The 20,412-nt window shown below is 37.2% G+C and overlaps 1 protein-coding gene across 2 annotated transcripts in view; it reads right to left on the reverse strand.

The window, feature by feature from the left end:
* The window catches only part of FCHSD2 (FCH and double SH3 domains 2), a 287,876-nt gene that overhangs the window by 139,659 nt on the left and 127,805 nt on the right, over positions 1-20,412 (reverse strand). For both annotated transcript variants that reach the window (XM_059410167.1, XM_059410160.1), the window contains exons 4-5: positions 17,782-17,858; positions 5,329-5,473 (exon numbers count right to left, since the gene is read on the reverse strand). In XM_059410167.1, coding sequence (XP_059266150.1) covers positions 5,329-5,473; positions 17,782-17,858 — 222 coding nt within the window. The remainder of the gene's footprint in view (positions 1-5,328; positions 5,474-17,781; positions 17,859-20,412) is intronic.

Genomic DNA, 20,412 nt, shown 5'->3' on the forward strand with positions numbered 1-20,412 from the left:
CCCGATGCGGGGCTTGATCCCAGGACCGTGGGATCATGACCTGAGCCGAAGGCAGCGGCTTAACCCACTGAGCCATCCAGGTGCCCTGGTTGTATGTATTTTCTATTTAAACTTAAAGTTCAGGCATTTTTAAAAATTACATCGGATGTGGAATTAGGAAGTAGTGTATTCAAGTTCCTGCTCTGTTATTTACTACTGTCTCCTTAATATTTTTTAGCCTTGGTTTTGTCATTTGTAAAATAGTAATATTTACATACCTAACAAGTACATATGAAAAACAAATGAGACTATAATGGATATAGTAATAGTTTACAAACTCTAAAGTGTTATCTAATGTAAATCCCAACTATTTCAAAGGAATGTGAACTCTAGTATACATGAGAAAAATATGAACTGAAGTGTTATTAATTATGAGACTGATAGATGTTAACTGGACTTATTGTGATCTTTTGCATATATACAAATATTGAATCACTACATTATACACCTTAAATTAATACAATGTTATGTTAATTATACCTCAATTTAAAAAATGACAAATGCCTTAGACTATAGTGGCTCATTTTGTTCTATAAGCAAATGCTAGCACATAGAAAATGATTTAGAAAAAGCCATGATAAAATTCTCATTATAATCTACACAATGGTCAGATGCTTTATAATTATAATATGCCTGGATTTACCCCCAGTATTAGAAAACTGTCAAAATAGAGAAAGTTTTTTTTTAAAAAAGATTTTATTTATTTATTTGACAGAGAGAGATCACAAATAGGCAGAGAGACAGAGAGAGAGATGAGGAGAAGCAGGCTCCCTGCTGAGCAGAGAGCCCCATGCAGGACTTGATCCCAGGCCCCTGGGATCATGACCTGAGCTGAAGGTAGAGGCTTAACCCACTGAGCCACCCAGGCGCCCCAAAATAGAGAAAGTTTTTAAAAGAACATGAATATCAAAATGTTATAGAGGGAAAACTTTAAGTCAAACTTGGTTGTGATAATGACAGAACAAGTTGTTTCAGACTACCTTCCTCTAGGATGTAAAACTTGGACACTGTTTAAAACTACCAGCACTAAGGAACAATGATACACACTGGACTTACGGGAACTGTGATGTCTGGAAGAAGGGAAGCACAGCTAGGTTAGCTCTATATTTAAGGTGACTTTTCTCCTAAGGTTATTTGTTGAATCAGGTTACAAAGAAACAGGCATTCTTACTAGACTGGCGAATCAGAGGTTGAAGTTTAAGGATGCTGAAAGAGTAGAAACTTGAGAGGCTAAGATCTGGAAAGAAGGGTGCTACAGAGAAAAGCAAGCCCAAAGATCTGTATGCAATTTCCCCAAGTCATTGGTTCAGTTGACTTCTAAATGGCCATGTATGGGTGTTAACGCCAAGAAATCCAGTAAAAAACAGTAGCTAAAAGGCTAATGAGCTGAGCAGTTAGCAGAGGATCAGAGCAGCGATACGATGCTGAGAAGACAAAGGTTGGCACGTCTTGTCAAAGTAGAAGGGTTTTGGTAGGCACCCCACACTTTCTCACAGTTAAAATCCTGGCAATAAGAACAAAGGTGAAATAGACCAGCCCCATAAAAAGCTAAAACCAGACCCTCACAGGATCAAGGTGATCTGACAGTATTCTATCTGCCTGCCAGAAAACTTAACTCTTTGGAAATAAAAAAATGTCTTCCAGAGTCTCTATAATTTTTTTTTAAGATTTTATTTATTTATTTGACAGAGATCACAAGTAGGCAGAGAAGCAGCAGAGAGAGAGGAAGGAAGCAAGCTCCTGGCTGAGCAGAGAGCCCAATGCTGGGCTCGATCCCAGGACCCTGGAATCATGACCTGAGCCGAAGACAGAGGCTTTAACCCACTGAGCAACCCAGGCACACTTGAGTCTCTACAATTTTTATCCAAAATGTCCACCACTGTGAGGCATACTAAAACAGCTGACCCCAATAACCCAAAACCAAGAAAAACAGTAAACCATAAAAAAAAAAAAAAAAAAGGCCTACAGTGATTCAGACAGTGGAATCATGAAACAGAGATTAGGAATAGTATATTCAAGAGGGTAAAAGAAAAACATGTGGAGGTGCACCAGAAACAGAGAATCTTTTTTTCTTAAATATTTATTTATTTATTTTTGAGAGAGAGAGAGAGATTGAGAGGGAGAGAGTGTGTGAGAACATGACTGGGGGGGGGGGGGGGGCAAAGAGAGAAACAGCCTCCCTGTTGATCAGGGAGCCCAATGTGGGGGCTTGATCCCAGGACCCTGGGATCATGACCTGAGCTGAAGGCAGACATTTAACCAATTGAGCCACCCAGGTGCCCCACAGAATCTATTTTTAAAAACTCAATTAAAAATTCTATAACTGAAAAATACACTAAGATTCCAAAGATATTTTAAAAGCAGATTAGAAACACCAAAATAGAGTTTTAATTAACTGAGAGGTATTGGCAGAAAATATTCAGACTCAAGAGCAGAAAGAAATGAGGAAACAACCAAAGTGTTGATCAATGCAAGAATGTATATAAAATGTAGCATGTACACATAATGGAATATTATTTGATCTTAAAAAAGAATGAAATGCTACCACATACAACACAGATGACCCTGTAAGACATTACACTAAATGAAATAAGCCAGTCACAAAGGGAAAAATATTGCATGATGCCACTTACATAAAGTATCAAACTCATGTAAGCAAAGAGTAAGTTGTGGTCAGCAGGGACTGGAGGAAGAGAAAGAGAGAACTGCTAACCTACCAAAATTTCAGATATACAGAATGAGTAAGTTCAAGATTAGCTGTATAACATTGTGGCTATAGATAACACTACTGTGTTATCTATACACTTAAAAACCTGTTAAGAGAGTAGATCTCATGTCAACTGCTTTTATCACACTAAAGTTGAGGAAAAAAAGAGGAAATAAAAAATATAAGATTGATTCAAAAGAAGGCAAAAAAATGGCGGAAATTTAGAGAAATAAAAGAGAAAGAACTGATGGTCTATTTATCCTATGGAGTTAATCTGTGGTAAACCCTGGGAGGTACAATTGGAAAAATCAACTGTAGCGGTTACTTATCTCTACTTGCTTTGTCTCTGTTTCCCTTGTTTTCCTTTGGAAACCCATCTCAATTTTCTTTTGGAAAATCATCTTACCAGCTTTTTAGTATATATCGTTTGCAATGAGGACTTAACCCCTGACTTGGGGGAAAGCCTGTGACCCAAGATAGGCCAATCAGCCTCAATTTGGGTAGTTTTATTGGAACTTTTAGGAAAATGGAAAATGTACGATTGCCTGCTGTAAGACTCATAAATCTTGCATTTTGGGGGCCACCATGTTAAGAGTTGCTAAAGAATGAAGCATTTGCTAAAGAATGAAGCACACTTAATGGATGAGAAGAAAGACTGAATTCTAATACCATCATTTGAGCACCTGGATCCACCCCTGGCATTTTCAGTTATACAAGCTAATACATTATTTTCTTGGCTTAAAGCTAGTTGGAAGTAGGGCTGTCATCTGTAATCTCAGATTTCTAATGGGTATGACCAATATGTACTTAACGTCTAGATGGAACACAGCACCATTTTTCTCAGATATAATATAAAACAAATTAATTCACAGATAAGAAAACTTGTCAAACCCCACCAAACATCATTTGCCCCAGAATGCTAGTTAAATTCAGGGCAGACACTATTCTACCAATGTAAGAGAAAAGCGTAAGGGTAAACTTTTTCAAAATATTTTTTTTTAAGATTTTTATTTATTGGGACGCCTGGGTGGCTCAGTTGGTTAAGCAGCTGCCTTTGGCTTGGGTCATGATCCCAGGGTCCTAGGATTGAGTCCCACATCGGGCTCTTTGCTCGGCAGGGAGCCTGCTTCTCCCTCTGCCTCTGCCTGCCTCTTTGTCTGCCTGTGCTCGCTCTCTTTCCCTCTGTCTCTGGCAAATATTTATTTGACAGATCACAAGTAGGAAGAGAGGCAGGTGGGGGTGGGGGGGGGGGAAGCAGGCTCCCTGCTGAGCAGAGAGCCCGATGTGGGGCTTGATCCCAGAACACTGAGATCATGACCTGAGCCAAAGGCAGAGGCTTAACCCACTGAGTCACCCAGGTGCCCCCAAAATATTCTTATATTAAGAAAATTAGAACTTTCCAGTAATTCAGTTAAATTTGGTGACTGCACTAGCTATATGACACATAGTATTTCCTCCCAGTTAGTAATTATGCTAGCATTAATTCTCTGCCTCTACCTTCTACCCTCTCTCTGCATACAGGGATAGATATTTACATACCTAGACATATAGTATATTTTCTTCCAACTCAAAAGCACTGTTTGGTCAGTGGTCATGTAGTTTATGTACCATGTTTGTTTAGAAAGAGGTAATTTTGAGCAAAGGTAAAACAAAGGCATTCTTATGCAAATGTTAAGACCAAGTGATATTACACAAACGCTTGAAAGAGATGAAAATTTTATATATATACAATATACATTTAACATACTGATTTTATGCTGCTAAAGTCATCTTAGACAAATAAGCAAAATTAGTTTTTTTACAATTCTGAAAATCCAAATAACAATTAGAATTTTAAAACTGATGGCTTCTAAAATACTATTTCCATAAATGGTTACTTTAATATTTTCTAAAGTATTTAAAGGTCCCATAAAAAAATTAATTACTTATTAGGCATCATGATAATCTGTTTTTGTAACTCCATTTCCACAAGAGGACACAATTCAATCAACTATTTTTAATAGCAAGCTTTTCATAAAAATCACATTTAATAAATAGTGACTTTTTTCTTTGTATTTTTAACTTCTGTATAAACAAAGAAATATATCTATTTGAAAACTTTACTTCTTTGTAACCTATATAATTAAACTTTAGAGCATAACACTTTTGGTAATAAATTTTCTATATTTGGTCAAAATGTGTCAACTTCTTTTAAATTAGCATACAAAATGGCTCAAGTGAAAACTAAGACAAAGTAGGATTAATAACATTGTAACTACTTTAACATACACCAAACAATACCAATATTGTGAAACTAAGTAAATCTATTTACTTAGGGTGAAAAGTGGTATTTAAAAGAAGCATTTACTGAGCTTTCAGAATGTTGATCCAAATTACATTCACTTTTGCCAGTTAATAAAATACAGTAGTTAGAAAGAATATGATGAAATCAACAAAATCCTAGTAACATGTTGAAATAAAAAATATTTGTGACCATATAGAAAAGCTCAAGGTGTTAAAGTGCAATTTAATATAATCTTGCAGATCACAAATGGAGCACTGAGATATTAATAATGCATATAAGAAAAGAATAGAAACAATACCCTTTTTAGTTGCTGTTCTTTTAAGCTTCTCACTGTCCTTGCAGGCTCAGAAATGAAGTTTTTATAGTTTTCACATATATTGATCCGAGACTGGGCTACCTGCATTGTTCCCTCAAGAAAAGACTTCCAAACAGGATACATGCTCCTAAATTCAAAGAGGGACAGAAAAGTATTAGGCAGGGAAAAAGAAAAAAAAGTTGGCTAACCTTATGCTCACTGGCTAGCACTGTGAAACAGAATGGATGATTTCTTTATATCTGAAAGTGTATTTATACTGCTTTATAGGCAGGAATATTTTTAACATATACAGGTAGAAATGCTACATATACTTTATTCCTCAAGGGCTCTGCAATGGGCTATCTTGATTCATCAGCTATTCTTGATACTGCATTAAAGTGAAACAAGGATTACAATCCCAGACAAAGCTGACACTATTAAAATTAGTGAATAATTCAGACTGTCCAGCCAATTCACTGTCTCAGGGTCATCACCCTGAATATCAAGTTTCATTATTTCATTTAGATATTTTCCTGGGGTGCCTGGGTGGCACAGTCAGTTAAGTGTCCAACTCTTGGTTTTGGTTCAGGTCGTGATCTCAGAGTCATGGGATCAAGTCTTGAGTTAGGCTCTGCACTCAGCACAGAGTCTGCTTGAGAGTCTCTCTCCCTCTCCCTTTGCCCAGCCCCTGCCCCGCACTCTCTCAAAAGTAAATAAATAAAATCTTAACAAACTTTTCTAAAAGACGCTTTTGTAATTTTAGAGATGGGTAACTGAGGCTCAGAAAGATGTCGAGAATCACTGTAGATCAAAGAAGAGTGTGGTCGTACTGAGATATAGATGAAGGCTAGGTACCTTTAAAGTACATTCTCTTTCAACCACAACATATTACTTTCTTCCATAAACTGATGGGGTGGAAAAAAATCATTAACAATGTCTTATGTGCTTGAGAAGCCTATGGTATCATTGCTCTACATCTGTTTCTGTGTTTTAATAATGCTTAGCCAGCATCACATTGTGGCTTGGAATCATTCCAAGCAAGTCCCATCACCTTTGCTTGATAAATGTGCTGAGCAATCTCTTTATAAAGTCAAAGAATTATGCATCCTTTGCTTTTTGTTGCCAATATCTTTTCAAAGCTTCTCTTCTACTTTGCTAAATACCATAGTCTGTTCTATATGCACCTAGACTAGTTAAACATATTTCGTAACTTATCATAAGAATGGATGGTATTTTGTTTTAAAAAATGAAATACTGGTAAAAAAAAATGAAATACTGGTAGATTATAACATTCATCTCCTGAGATTTTCTTCTTGTGCCACGTGGATTTTCTACTATAGACTGCTATAGAAGATATCTTGTGTTACATAAGTGCTACTGGCAGTGGGTCAATGGATGAAATGGATGACAGTGTAAAAATAAGAAAAAAAAAATTGCCTGAGTCCCCATCCTATTTAGAACTAAGAAAAACCCTTGTAACTATATTTTTCAACCAAGGAAATGATTAGTTTATGTAATGAACTGGTTCTTGTAATACACCAAATGAATCAGTTTAGATGGAAATATTCATTTATTTAAGCGACGTATATCACATTCTTTTTGGAAAAAAGATTCAGTGTGTTGTGCCAGCATAAAAGCAAAATCAATCTGAGATGACGGATGTTAACTAAACCTACTGTGGTAACCATTTCACAATATATGTAAATCAAATTATCACACTGTACACCTTAAACTTATAGAGTAATGTATATCCTTTTTTTTTTTTCAATAAAACTGGGGGGGGGGGGGAAGAACAGCAAAATAAATGTTTTCAATGGCCTTAATGCATGACAACTGATGGAACCTAGGATGTAAACTCACCACACACCCTCCTAAGCAGTCCAAATAACGGATTTTCTAAGAAAACACAAAAAGTTCAGTTCTATGCTTTGTAACTATTAATTTGTGCTTAAAATATATTTTAAAATCATAATGAAAATGAGAAAGAACCAGTTTGAATTGTGATAGGAAGGAAGGAGGGTAAGAAGGACAGAAAGAAGGAAAGATCCCTTCATCTAGGCTCTCCCCTTAGGTAGCACCCTCTTCCCATTACTCCTTTGCCTAGTTGACTGCTGTTCATCCTTCAAAACTCAGGTTAATTATAACTTCCTTAGAGAAGTCTTTCATGATCACCATGAACCCAACCCACAGGCTCAATAAAGTCCTTCTCTGTTATTCATTCACATGGCTCTGGCATTTTTCAATTATACATATTTTTATGTAATTATTAGTTAATGTCTGTCCTTTTCACCATAGTGAAAATTTCCTGAAAGTATGGGTACATGTCTTTCTCACTACCATATATCTAGGGCCTAAACACACGACCTAACATTTAGAAAGGTTATAGTAAGTATGTGTTGCATGAAAAAATAAATGCATATAAAAGTATAAGGATCAGGGGCACCTGGGTGGCTCAGTGGGTTAAGCCTCTGCATTCGGCTCAGGTCATGATCTCAGGGTCCTGGGACTGAGCCCCACATTGGGCTCTCTGCTCGGCAGGGAGCCTGCTTCCTATCTCTGCCTGACTCTCTGCATACTTGTGGTCTCTGTCAAATAAATAAATAAAATCTTAAAAAAAAAAAAAAGGTATGAGGATCATGCAGTAAAAAGAAAAATCCTTTCCTTACAGAGTTTAAAAAGAAAACTTCAGGGATTAGCAGATCTATAGCAAGCAAACATATCCCCAGTAATGACATACCTTAAAAGGAACAGAATTCAGTTACCAGTTAATCAGAAGACCTGGGCTCAAGTTCTAGTTCAACCAATATAATCATATGTAGGATACTTCACTATACTTTCATTTCCTCTACTGGGAAATGAAGAAAATAACAAAAATACCAGCACCACATACCTCACAGGGCTATTTTGACAATAAATGCAAATGATGTGAAAACCCTTTGCACAGATTCTTTTAAATGCATAAATAGTAACAAAAGCAGAATTATAATAGAAATATAAGTGCTTCTTAACATAATAGTGATAGCTGCAATGGTAGTGTTTTTCATTCTAAGTAAAGAAAAATAATAATGGGTATAGAGTGATTTATAAATCTTTTTAAACTTCATTAGGCTTCATATATGATTTTGAAGCACAAGGTAATAAGCATATATGGTATTTTGCTATTCTGCTCAGGTCAGGCAAAATGAGGTTCAAAATTATGAAATATGAAAAATTTTAAGAATCTATCATATGCTAGACACTATGCCATGTGTCTTTGCATTTATATTATTTAATCCTCATGTCAACTTTGTAAAATAGGCATTATCCTCATTTTTCAGAGGAGAAAAGTAGGACTTGGAGAGGTTGTAGAATTTTCCTAAGGCTATTCACCAGGAAATAGCTTATGGTCATAACCTAGACTTTGCCATTACCAGTAACCACTCCTCTCCTGTAATCCCAAATTAACCATCTAATCCCTGACCAACACTTTGTTTTCACTCATTCCCTTTAAGATTCTACTCCAACAATATTCAAGCTCTATCAGAACCCACATCCATTCAATTCTACTCCCCTTCCCCACTGTCTCTTACCCCCCTTATAATTTCCCTTCTGAGCTCCTTATCCAGCCTAAGTTTCATGATCCACCATTACAGTGACTCCCTACGTATATACCCTTATGACCCTGGCCCTTCTCTTTTCATCATTCTAATGTACAAATTTCAACCTTGGTTAAATCAAAAATTCTGCTTATACCAAACTCTGTGCAGCAGAACACTACTGAAGAAAACTATAATCATGTGGCCTTGGTCTCAATTTAAATTGATGTCTAATAAAATTCTAGTAACCGCTTAGTGCTACCCAGCAATTCTACTATATTCCCCTAAATCCTCTTACTCTCTCAGTCTTCTACACAATTACTTCCTACCTTTTCCTCTCATCTCAAATCTCTAACATGACTATACTTTCAGCTGATAATGAAGCTACCAGAAGACAATGCCCATATGGTCCCACCAGAGCTACCAATCTTCCTACTTCTGCGCCCATGCATTCTGTCATCTCTCCTTTTACTTGGCTAAGCTACCTGTGCTCTGAAGGCAGCCCTTCACATTTAGGCTACATTCTATAACTCACCCAAGAATAGCAATCCAGGAATTGTGCTCTCTCCTACAACATCTACTTTCCCGCTCCACTGGAAGGATCTCTAAATATGCTATATGTCTCCATTCTAAAAAAATAAAAAAACCAAAAACCCTCCATCAACCTTCCATCTCTCTCCAGCTACTATTCCATTCCAATGCCTGCTCCCTTTCACAGCAAAACTCCTTGAAAACACTATCTGAAATTACTATTTTAATTCCTCTGCTCCTGGCCCCTCTCTCTCTCTTATTTTTTTATTTTTGAGAGAGAGAATGTGTGTGTGTGCACAGGGGCAGGAGGAGGGGTGGGGGTAGAATGGTGGGTTGGCCAGATTGGGGGGGGTGGAGAGAGAGAGAGAAAGAATCTTAAACAGGCTCCATGCCTAATACCAAGCCCATGAGGGGCTTGATCTCATAACCCTGAGATCAGGGCCTGAGCTGAAATCAAGAGTTGGACATTTAACCAAATGAGCCACCCAGGAGCCCCACTCCTGGTTTCTCTGGATTTAATTTAAATAAGGCCATAGCCTGTAGGTCATAAAATATCTCCTTATGCCTAACCCAATAGTCAGTTGAAGCTTTGGTCCTATTATTCAATTTATCAGCAGAACTGACCTAGATTATCCTTGAAATGCTTTCTTTCCTCAGCTTCTAAGACGTCACTCTTTCTTGGTATACTCCTATCTCACTAGTCACTCTTTAGTCTCGTTTGCTGATTCCTCTTTATCTCATTGTACTGTAAATGCTAGAGTGTCCCTGAAGTTAGTCCCCAGGCCCCGCTTCTCTAACAACACACGTGCTTTAGATATGCTCATTAAGGTTCATGGCTTTAAATAATGTCAATATACTAACTGGTCCTGAATTTTTATTTCCATCCCAAACATCTTTACTAACCTCCAATTGCCTATTGAACATATCAAACTTGGACATTTAGTAGGCATTTTAAAACTATAATGCCCAAAACCAATTTTCCAATCTCCCTAAAATTTGTTGTCAATTGATTCCATCTCGTTGATAGCTATTCAAACCTTCTAGATGCGTAAGCCAGAAGCCCTGAAGTCATCCTTAATTTTTCCTTTTTCTCTCACATCCCACATTTGATCCACTCAAAAATCCTGTTCAGTAGACTTTAAAAATATAATGGAATCTGGGTACTGTCTGCAGAAGTCGGGAGATTGGTAACCATATTGGGACCATATGGGCATTGTCTTCTGGTTTGGGAAACAGTATCTTGTGCTTGGATTATGGAAACAGCCTCCTAAACAACCTCTCTGCTTTTGCTCCTGTTTCCCTAAAGTCTATGCTCTACACAATATAGCCAATACAGGGGTGCCGGGGTGGCTCAGTGGGTTAAAGCCTCTGCCTTCAGCTCAGGTCATGATCCCAGGGTCCTGGGATCGAGCCCTGCATCAAGCTCTCTGCTCAGTGGGGAGCCTGCTTCCCCCTCTCTCTCTGCCTGCCTCTCTGCCTACTTGTGATCTCTAAGAAATAAATAAAATCTTAAAAAAAAATACAACCAATGCAATGCCACCACTTCCCATGACACTGTGTTCTCCTTACTATGCTCACTTTCCTTATCACCGATACATAATGTTTAATTTTTCATATGTTTATTGTCTTGTCTCCTCTCACTAGAATGTAGGCTCCATACAGCAGAAACTTTATTTTATTTACTCTTGCATCTTCCGCACCTAGAAAAGGGTCTGGCAGAGTAGGCATTCAATACATAGTTAGTGGTGGAAAGAGAGGTGGGAATGACACGGCCTAGATGTGAACCAGGACTCCCAAACTTCTACTCTGCTGCTGACTTAAGATTGTTCTTGGTCCCAGCAATAATGCTAACAAAAAAGAAGGGTCTCTTCACTCTAATAAAGGTACCAAGCTTTGTGTATCTTAAGTCCTTTGTGTATACGTCTAACATGATTTTTGCCTCAACCTCAATATCTCCTGTGCTATTATTTTCTTATCTTTTTTTTATGAAGATGACTTACCTTTTGTTGTTGTTGTTGTTGTTTTTAAGATTTTATTTATTTATTTGACAAAGAGATCACAAGTAGGCAGAGAGGCAGGCGTGGGGGGGAGGGTAAGCAGGCTCCCTGCTGAGCAGGTGGCCCGATGTGGGGCTTGATCCCAGGACCCTGAGATCATGACCAGAGCCGAAGGCAGAGGCTTAACCCACTGAGCCACCCAGGCACCCCAAGATGACTCACCTTTTAAATTAAAATGGTACTTTATAATTTCATACACTAACTGAAAAACAAAGGACATTTGCCATAATAATTAAGTTGCAACTAGTAAAATTAAAAAAATGTTCATCCATATACCACCTAAAATCATTCTGGTATGACTCCCATATAGATGTCACAGTGGAAAACAGAGAACACTTTACTAGGAAGAATCGTAATTAAGAAACGAACCAAACAAATCACTTTGACTGTGGTGGTAGTCACACAAATCTACAAATGTGATAAAACCCCACAGAATTTAATATGCACACACCCAAATGAGTGCACACACCCAAATGAGTGAATTCTGAATTAGATTGGTGGATTCTATCAATGTAAGTTTCCTGGTTGCGACACTGTATTACAATTACGTAAGATATCACCACTGGGAGAACTAGGTGAAGAGTGTAAGAGGGCTCTCGGTATTAGTTTTTATAATTGCATATGAATCTACAACTATTTCAAAAAAAAAATTTAAAAAAATTTAACAAAACCATACATTTTCCCAAGGCTTGAAAATGTAAAACTATACATCAGGAAGATTCTAGAAAATGTGGTATATAAGCTCAAAATTTAAGATTAATTTAAGCAGTAACTGATAACAAGGAGAAAATATAATGTCTAATAAGTAAGTGTTCATGTAGTCCTGTTCTTGCTAATGAGAACGGAGAATATCCTAAGTGTAGGTAACAGGATGGCAGGGAGGATGACTGATCTCAGTCTAGTCGAGGTATGGTAAGAACTGCAATACAACCACAGCTTGAGGTGTCCAAAGGTTAGGGAACTGAGGATAAGAAAAGGAGAAATGGCCACAGATGAGGAGAGAAAGGTAATTTGGGGTCATCTTTCTTTATGGCTTTGAATACTATTTAAAAATATTTTGGGGAAGGTACTTAGGTGGCTCAGTCAGTTAAGTGTCCAACTCTTGATTTCAGCTCAGGTCATGATCTCAGGGTCATGAGACTGAGAGCAAGCACAGCGTGGAGCCTGCTTAAGATTCTCTCTCTCCCTTTCCCTCTACCCTCCCCACCCCGACTCATGCTCTCTAACAAAATTTAATAAGTAAACAAACAAAGAAGCAAACTTAAATTTCATCCATTGGCAAGAAGAAACACAGGTGATTTTCAAGCAGGAGAGTGACAATAGGCCCATTTTCCAAAGACACAGGGTAGTTGGTGGCATTGTAGTTAAGGAAATTATGAAAGGGAGAGATAATAGGCGGAGAAGCTGCCGTTTAACATTCCTAAGACAGGATGAGATCTAGAAAAAAGGCAAACTTGGAGGCAGTTGACTTTTTGGTACCCAAGCTGAAAAGTTAATAAAAACATACAATCATTACTAGTTTATAGGCAATATTTAAAGACAGGAATTAAGACAGATAAGATTACTTTGAACAGTTACTAGAGAGCTGAGGGAACTTTGAGAAACACTTATATAAGAAAGGACTTGCTACGGTCTAAATGTCTGTATTCTCCCAAAATTCATCATCTGTGAAAACCTTCACAGATAATATGGTATCAGGAGGTGAGGCTTTAGGGAGGTGATTAGGTCATACAGCAGATTAGTGCCCTTTTAAAAAGAGACCCCATAGAGTTCCCAAACCCCTTTCACCATTTAAGAACATGCTAGAAACTGGGAATCCTGTAACTCAGAAGAGAGACTTCCCCAGAACCCATGCTGGCATCCTGGTCTTGGACTTGCAGCTTCCAGAACAATGAGAAATAAATTTGTTACTTATAAGCCATCCAGTCTGTGGTATTCTGTTGTAACAGCTTGAACAGACTAAGACAGCTGAAAACCTGCCCTAAAACACTTAAAAAAAAAAAAAGAAAAAGTTCAAGAGAAAGTAAGGTCACAGTTGTCTAGTTTTAAGGCAAATGGGGTTGATTTAATGTCATTAAACAGCTCATGTTTCATCAAACTGACAAGTATTTTAAAAGATTAATCACATGCTCTTTTGGTAAAAAATAAAAATTCTAATCCAGTAAAAGAAATGTAAAATACATTGATAGAGAGTTTGTGAATAATAATAATTTTTGTAAATTATTGTAAATACATTGATAGAGAGTTAATAATTTACAATGTCAACCTTTTAAATGCATAAACCCTTGAACCCAGTATTTCCCACTTTAAGAATTTATCAAAAAAAAAAAAAAGAATTTTACCCCATAGATATACTTTCATAGTGCACAAAGATATAAATACATGCAGTATAAATACATGAGTTATCTACTGCAGCATCATTTGTAATAGTAATAAACTGAATAACTACCAATCAAAAAATGTTTACAGTCTAAACATACTATAACACTAGCACAAACATTTAAAAGAACCAGGGATCTGAACGTACTGACATGAAAGGATGTCTAAACAGACTTCCTAAGTGTGTGTGTATGGGAGGAGTAGGTGGGGGGAATATAGAAACCTATGTATACAAAAATTCCATTCTGTTAAGAAGAACAAAACTGTTTATGTTCACATATGTGTCACACAGGAGAGATGGAAGAAAAGACCATATGCTTTTACCAGCACTTACCCTAAGGGAACAGCAGTGTGAATGAGAGGCCTGGGAAAGAGAATGAGAGGCCTGGAAAAGAGGATGAGGCTGTATTCTGTGGCACATGTATTAGTTTGATAAGAATTTTTAAAATACAAATACAAATATAAATACAAAAAAAGTTAAGAGAAGTTTAAAATGACTAGAACTAAAATAAACTCCTAATAAACAAAAAATTGGCAATTGCCATTCTTATCCTTGATCCTGATTGTTCTATTACCTTTTTCCACAAGGCCACCATCATCCTCTCAGCTACCTAAATTTAAAAACCTAGGGGTCTGGGACACCTAGGTGGCTCAGTTGGTTAAGCGGCTCCCTTCAGCTCCGGTCGTGATCCCAGTGTCCTGGGATCGAGTCCCGCATCGAGCTCCTTGCTCAGTGGGGAGCCTGCTTCTCTCTCTGCCTCTGCCTGCCGCTCTGCCTGCTTGAGTTCTCTCTCCAACAAATGGATAAATAAATAAAACCTTTAAAACAACAACAACAACAAACAAACAAACAAACCAAAAAACCCTAGGGGTCGCTGGGGGTGGGGGACTCAGTCATCAAAAAAAAAGAAATCTTACCATTTGAGATGACATGGAAGGAACTAGAGGGTATTATGCTAAGCAAAATATGTCAATAAGAGAAAGCCAATTATATGATTTCACTTATGTGTGGAATTTAAGAAATAAAACAGGATCACAGGAGAAGGGCAGGAAAAATAAGGTAAACAAAATAACCAGGGAGACAAATCATAGGAGACTCTTAACTACAGGAAACAAACTGAAGGTTGCTGAGGGGAGGTTGGGGGGGACAGGGTAACGGTTGATAGGCATTAAGGAGGGCACATGATGTAATGAGCACTGCGTGTTACATGAAGCTGATGAATCACTGAACTCTACTTCCGAAACTAATAATATACTGTACATTAATTAACTGAATTTAAATAAAATTAAATTAAAATTAAAAATGACAACAACAACAAAAACCAAACCTCAGGTCATTCTATAGTTCTTTCTCTCCCTCCCTCTACTTCATTCTTCATTCAGTAAATATTTACCAAGCGCATTCCATGTTCCAAGAACTATTTTACATACTGAGAAAACTACATTCTAGTCTGATAGTTATAGAAAACTGTTTATACTTTGTCTCAGAACAAATTTGACACAAAAAACAAAATTGTGCCAAATTAACTCTAAGTCCTCTAACTTCCATTTCCTAAATAGGACTGAAATCTGCACCACAACCTAATTTCTACTGCTAATTTTCATTGTTCGAATAAGAGATGATGAGAAATTAAATTCCTACAATTTTATCCTTTCCAAATGCTTCACTTCTCTCTCTCTTTTTTAAAGATTTTATTTATTTGACAGACAAAGATCACAAGTAGGCACAGAGGCAGGTGGTGGGGGGCTGGGAGAAGCAGGTTCCCCACTGAGCAGAGAGCCCAGTGTGGGGCTAGGCTCAATCCCAGGACCTTGAGATCATGACCTGAGCCAAAGGCAGAGGCTTAACCCACTGAACTACCCAGGCGCCCCTCTTCACATCTCTGTAATCTACCTTCATACTATGAAAAGTGAAGCTAAACATGTTTTCCTCTTGTGGAAATTTTTCAGTGCTTCCATTATCTTTTGAATAAGAAAAGAAACTCTGATATGCGAAGTCCTTCGCAATGCCTATGTATCCTCTAGGTCCACCTCTCCTGTCACCCTCCAACCCCTCCCTATACATCATACCAGCCAGGCAAACTCCTAGGTTATCTTAGATCCATATTTTCTCAGGCATCCATGACTTTAAGGCGTTACTTCTCCCAGAATTCCTTTAGCCCAACCCTAGCAAACTCCTATACATTCTTTAAGACTCAGAAGCCTTTAAGCCTTTCCTCTACAGTCCTAATGCACCGCTCCACTCCTAACCCAATACCACAACTATTTATAGTAGCTATCTCCTATAAGTTCCATAAAGACAGGCACACACCTCACAGGCTCTCTGCTCCTAAAATGTACTTAACAGCTAGCATGTAGTAGATATTTGACATCCATCTCATGAATAAAGAATGAATCAATGACTGTTAAACAGCAGTGTGACCTTCAGTAATAAGGTGTATAACTCAAGACTTAGTTTCCTAATGTATAAAAGGACGATGACTATAAATATATGTACCCCACAGGGTTGTTTTGATAATCACAAGATAACTTGAAATTCCTAACATGATGTCTGGTATTTAGTAAATATTTACTAGAAGTTGGCTTAACATACTTTTAGAAATAAGGCTGTATAAGCTATTGAGGGAGCAGAGCCTTTCTATCCTTACTTCTTTGGTAACCTTAATCCTGAATTTCAAACAAACTTAGAATATAGCCTAACTAAAAACTAGAGTCCTTCTTTATTCTCAAGCTAGCAATCTTCTTCCTTGGTCTGGCTTTCTTTGTGCTAGCAATATTGAACTATTTAACATTCTTTCTCTCATTCAAGGTTTTTGCTCTACTTGTCTCTTTTGGTTACAATTTTAACTCTTCCCTCTTTCCCTTTTATCTTAATTTCCAAGATACTGCAAAGTCCACAAGAAAATCTCTAGTTTTGTTTAGTTTCCTGTTTTGCTCTATTAGTCTATATTGCAATTATACAAATCTATTCCTTAAAGCGCATCATGCTGCCTTCCACGTGTTCAGTCAGTCCTGATAACTGTGAGGAACTATTGTAGTTTCTTCTTCATCTTTCAGTTATATAACTTTGTTAAGAATTTACCTGATGATCTCAGTCTTTGCTGACAATCCAGCAACATGATTTCATATTCAGATTCCAAGCCATACACTTGAATACTGAATTCTTAATTATCCTGGTTTCTCTCTGCTTTTGTATCATGGGCATTAATATTAACTGCAAGCTCTGAAATCTTGTCTTTGAGTTCTGGTTCTCTTAATACTAAGGACAGTCTTGAGGATAAAAGCTAATAAACACTTTCAAATTAACTTAAAAAAAAAAAGACATCAAATCCTAAACAAAATTATAAATATTTTAGACATATCTGAGGTCATTGAGGACACAATTTATATTCCACTGTCATCTACCTTCTTTAAAATTTGTATGTAGAATATTGACTAGCCAATTTCTGGATACCCTGTTCTGTGTGTATGTTTATGTGTGTAAAAATTAGAATCTCTTTTCCCTAGGCTCACAAAGTTCCAACTCTCCAAATTTAGAATTTCAGAACTAAAAAACAGGACAGAATGCTAAAATTTTGTTTTTCATTATTGTTGCATTAATGTGTTTAGTCTGTAGGTCACTGAAGAAACAATTTGTGTTCCGTTGTCAACTACCTTCTTTAAATTCCATATGTGGTTATTAATCAATTAAACAAAACACAACTTGGCTTAATACATAAGAAAACTATTTTATACATATTATTTACATATGTTATAGAACATTAACATTTTCTGATAATTTTGAAATTCTGTCTAAAAACATAGCAAAGAAAAGCAATTGTTTAAAACACTGAAGTCTATATTATCTGTAAGTGACATGGCTCTGCATGAAACCATTTTTGGAGAAAATGAGCAAGATCTATTTAATAGGTTACCTGTAATCATTCCGATCATCAGCTTTTATTCCAGGCCAATCTCTCTTCAGATACTGACTAGCCAACTTCTGGATACCCTGTTAAAATACATATATACACATATTTTATAAAATAAGTACTTTGCCATAAAAGAAGCGCTTTTCCTTAAAATACATTACCTGGCAAATCTCATCTTTTCAATTGTAAATTTAATTCAGAAGGACCAATGATAAATGGTAGAACATTGAAACCTGGCTCAATATTGTCACAGTCCTCTCTTGTCTCCATTTTTGGAAAGGGTGAGTATAGGGCTGAAAAACCTGAAACTTAGTTTATATGCTTTTCACTTCACAAAACTACCTGACTGCCATAAAAACAAACTACTTCTGGAATATCACAGGGAACACATCTGTCCACCTCCTCAGAGCTCTGATTACACAGCTTAACATCTCAATTTCCCATCATTCTTCTGCTGTGGCGTGTACCACATTTCTAAATCCAAACTCTCATATATCATGAAAGGTAACAATGCTTTCAGTTTGGGGCAGATACACGTTTACATGTAAAATTAATGAACATATCTTGGTGCTAGCTATTCCATATTAGTCATTTTAATTCAAGACAGGTTTTGGGCGCCTGGGTGGCTCAGTGGGTTAAGCCGCTGCCTTCGGCTCAGGTCATGATCTCAGGGTCCTGGGATCGAGTCCCGCATCGGGCTCTCTGCTCAGCAGGAGCCTGCTTCCCCCTCTCTCTCTCTCTGCCTGCCTCTCTGCCTACTTGTGATCTCTCTCTGTAAAATAAATAAATAAAATCTTTAAAAAAAAAAAAAAAAAAGACAGGTTTTAAGGATTTTTTTTCTTTTTAAATAATACCATGGCACAAATCACTTCAAATAAAGAAATCAGTTTTACAAAGAAATTCTACAAAGAAACATATACTTGTTATCCATACAAACTGAATGTGCAAAAAACAATATTTATCTACAATAAGTACACTAGATATCAGGATTTGGACAGAAAAGACTCTTGTATTGGTAAATGAGGTTAAACTTCTCACTCTGAACATAGAATGTACTACTTTTAGATGGAAACATATGTGGTACCCTAATACCCTAACAGAGTCCAATGTACTGGATTAGAAATCATATACTTTATGGGGCGCCTGCGTGGCTCAGTGGTTTGGGCTGCTGCCTTCGGCTCGGGTCATGATCTCAGGGTCCTGGGATAGAGCCCTGCATCGGGCTCTCTGCTCAGCAGGGAGCCTGCTTCCTCCTCTCTCTCTGCCTGACCCTGCCTACTTGTGATCTCTGTCAAATAAATAAATAAAATCTTAAAAAAAAAATCATATACTTTAGAACCCTCATCTCTACATGCAACTTCAAACTGAATAAATAAAATGCTGAAATGAAGAACAGTCACATTAACAGACTGCCTACTTTAAGCAGAGACTGCCCAAGTAAAATCAATGCTGCACTCTCCACATGGCACCCTTCTACTAAGGTCTACTGCCAACAACTGGCATTAAATCCATTGTTGAATCAAAACCACTTTTTTTGTTTTTTGTTTTTTTTATTTAATTTTTTCAGTGTTCCAAGATTCGTTGTTTATGCCCCACACCCAGTGCTCCATGCAGTACGTGCCCTCCTTAATACCCACCACCAGGCTCACCCATCTCCCCCACTGCCCTCCCCTCCAAAATCCTGTTTGTTTCTCAGAATCCACAGTTTCTCATGGTTCATCTCCCCCTCCAATTTCCGCCAATTCACTTTTCCTTCCTTCTCCTAATGTCCTCAATGTTATTCCTTAAGCTCCACAAGTAAATGAAACCATATGATAACTGATTATCTCTGCTTGACTTACTTCACTCAGCATAATCTCCTCCAGACCCATCCATGTTGATACAAAAGTTGGGTATTCATCCTTAATGATGGAGAATTAAAACCATTGTTGAATGCTTCTATTTATCATTATTTCAATGAACCCAAAGGGTAGCAGGAACTATAGAGAAGCTCCTTTGGATCTCTAGTTCCTCCCGAACTTGACAATAGTTTGGTTTCACTATTGCAAGGCACTGTGTATTCTGAGGACTCACATACAACTGCATATGCACAATAGTTCCAATTACACACCTTGTACTTTGGGAAGCCCTATCACTAAGATTTCCCTGAAAATGTACAGCACTTTATCATCTTTGTACATTCTTCATACTGCTGTTTGCGTGAAATAGCTTCCCATATTGCCCATTCCTACCTGCTGAACTCTCACCACCCTGCCTTTAAGCTGATTTTTAAATTTCTTAACACAAAATATTCAAAACCATATATAGGAAAATGTGAAAAAAATTATTTCCTAAAAAATTTCATCAAAATAGAATAGTTTATTCTTGTTTCTGCATTTATTAGCAGGAATCATTTTTTAAAGAGCTACTTTTCCTGAATTATTTGGTTATCCTGAGGTACAGTTCTTAAAAGAAAGGCAAGATAAATATTTGGTTGTCCAGTTTTACCCAAAGGTGAACAATAGACTTTTACAGTAACATTATGAACTCATATCTTTTAAATAATGGGTGTGTTTCAATTTATTGCAGTCACTATTCTTTCGATTCTGTGGTAAGGCGTCCCTCCCAGTTGGCTACCACATAATGATCCCAACA

This window comes from Mustela nigripes, chromosome 1 (genome assembly GCF_022355385.1).
Source record: "Mustela nigripes isolate SB6536 chromosome 1, MUSNIG.SB6536, whole genome shotgun sequence".
In the NCBI taxonomy this organism is placed as follows: Eukaryota; Metazoa; Chordata; class Mammalia; order Carnivora; family Mustelidae; genus Mustela; species Mustela nigripes.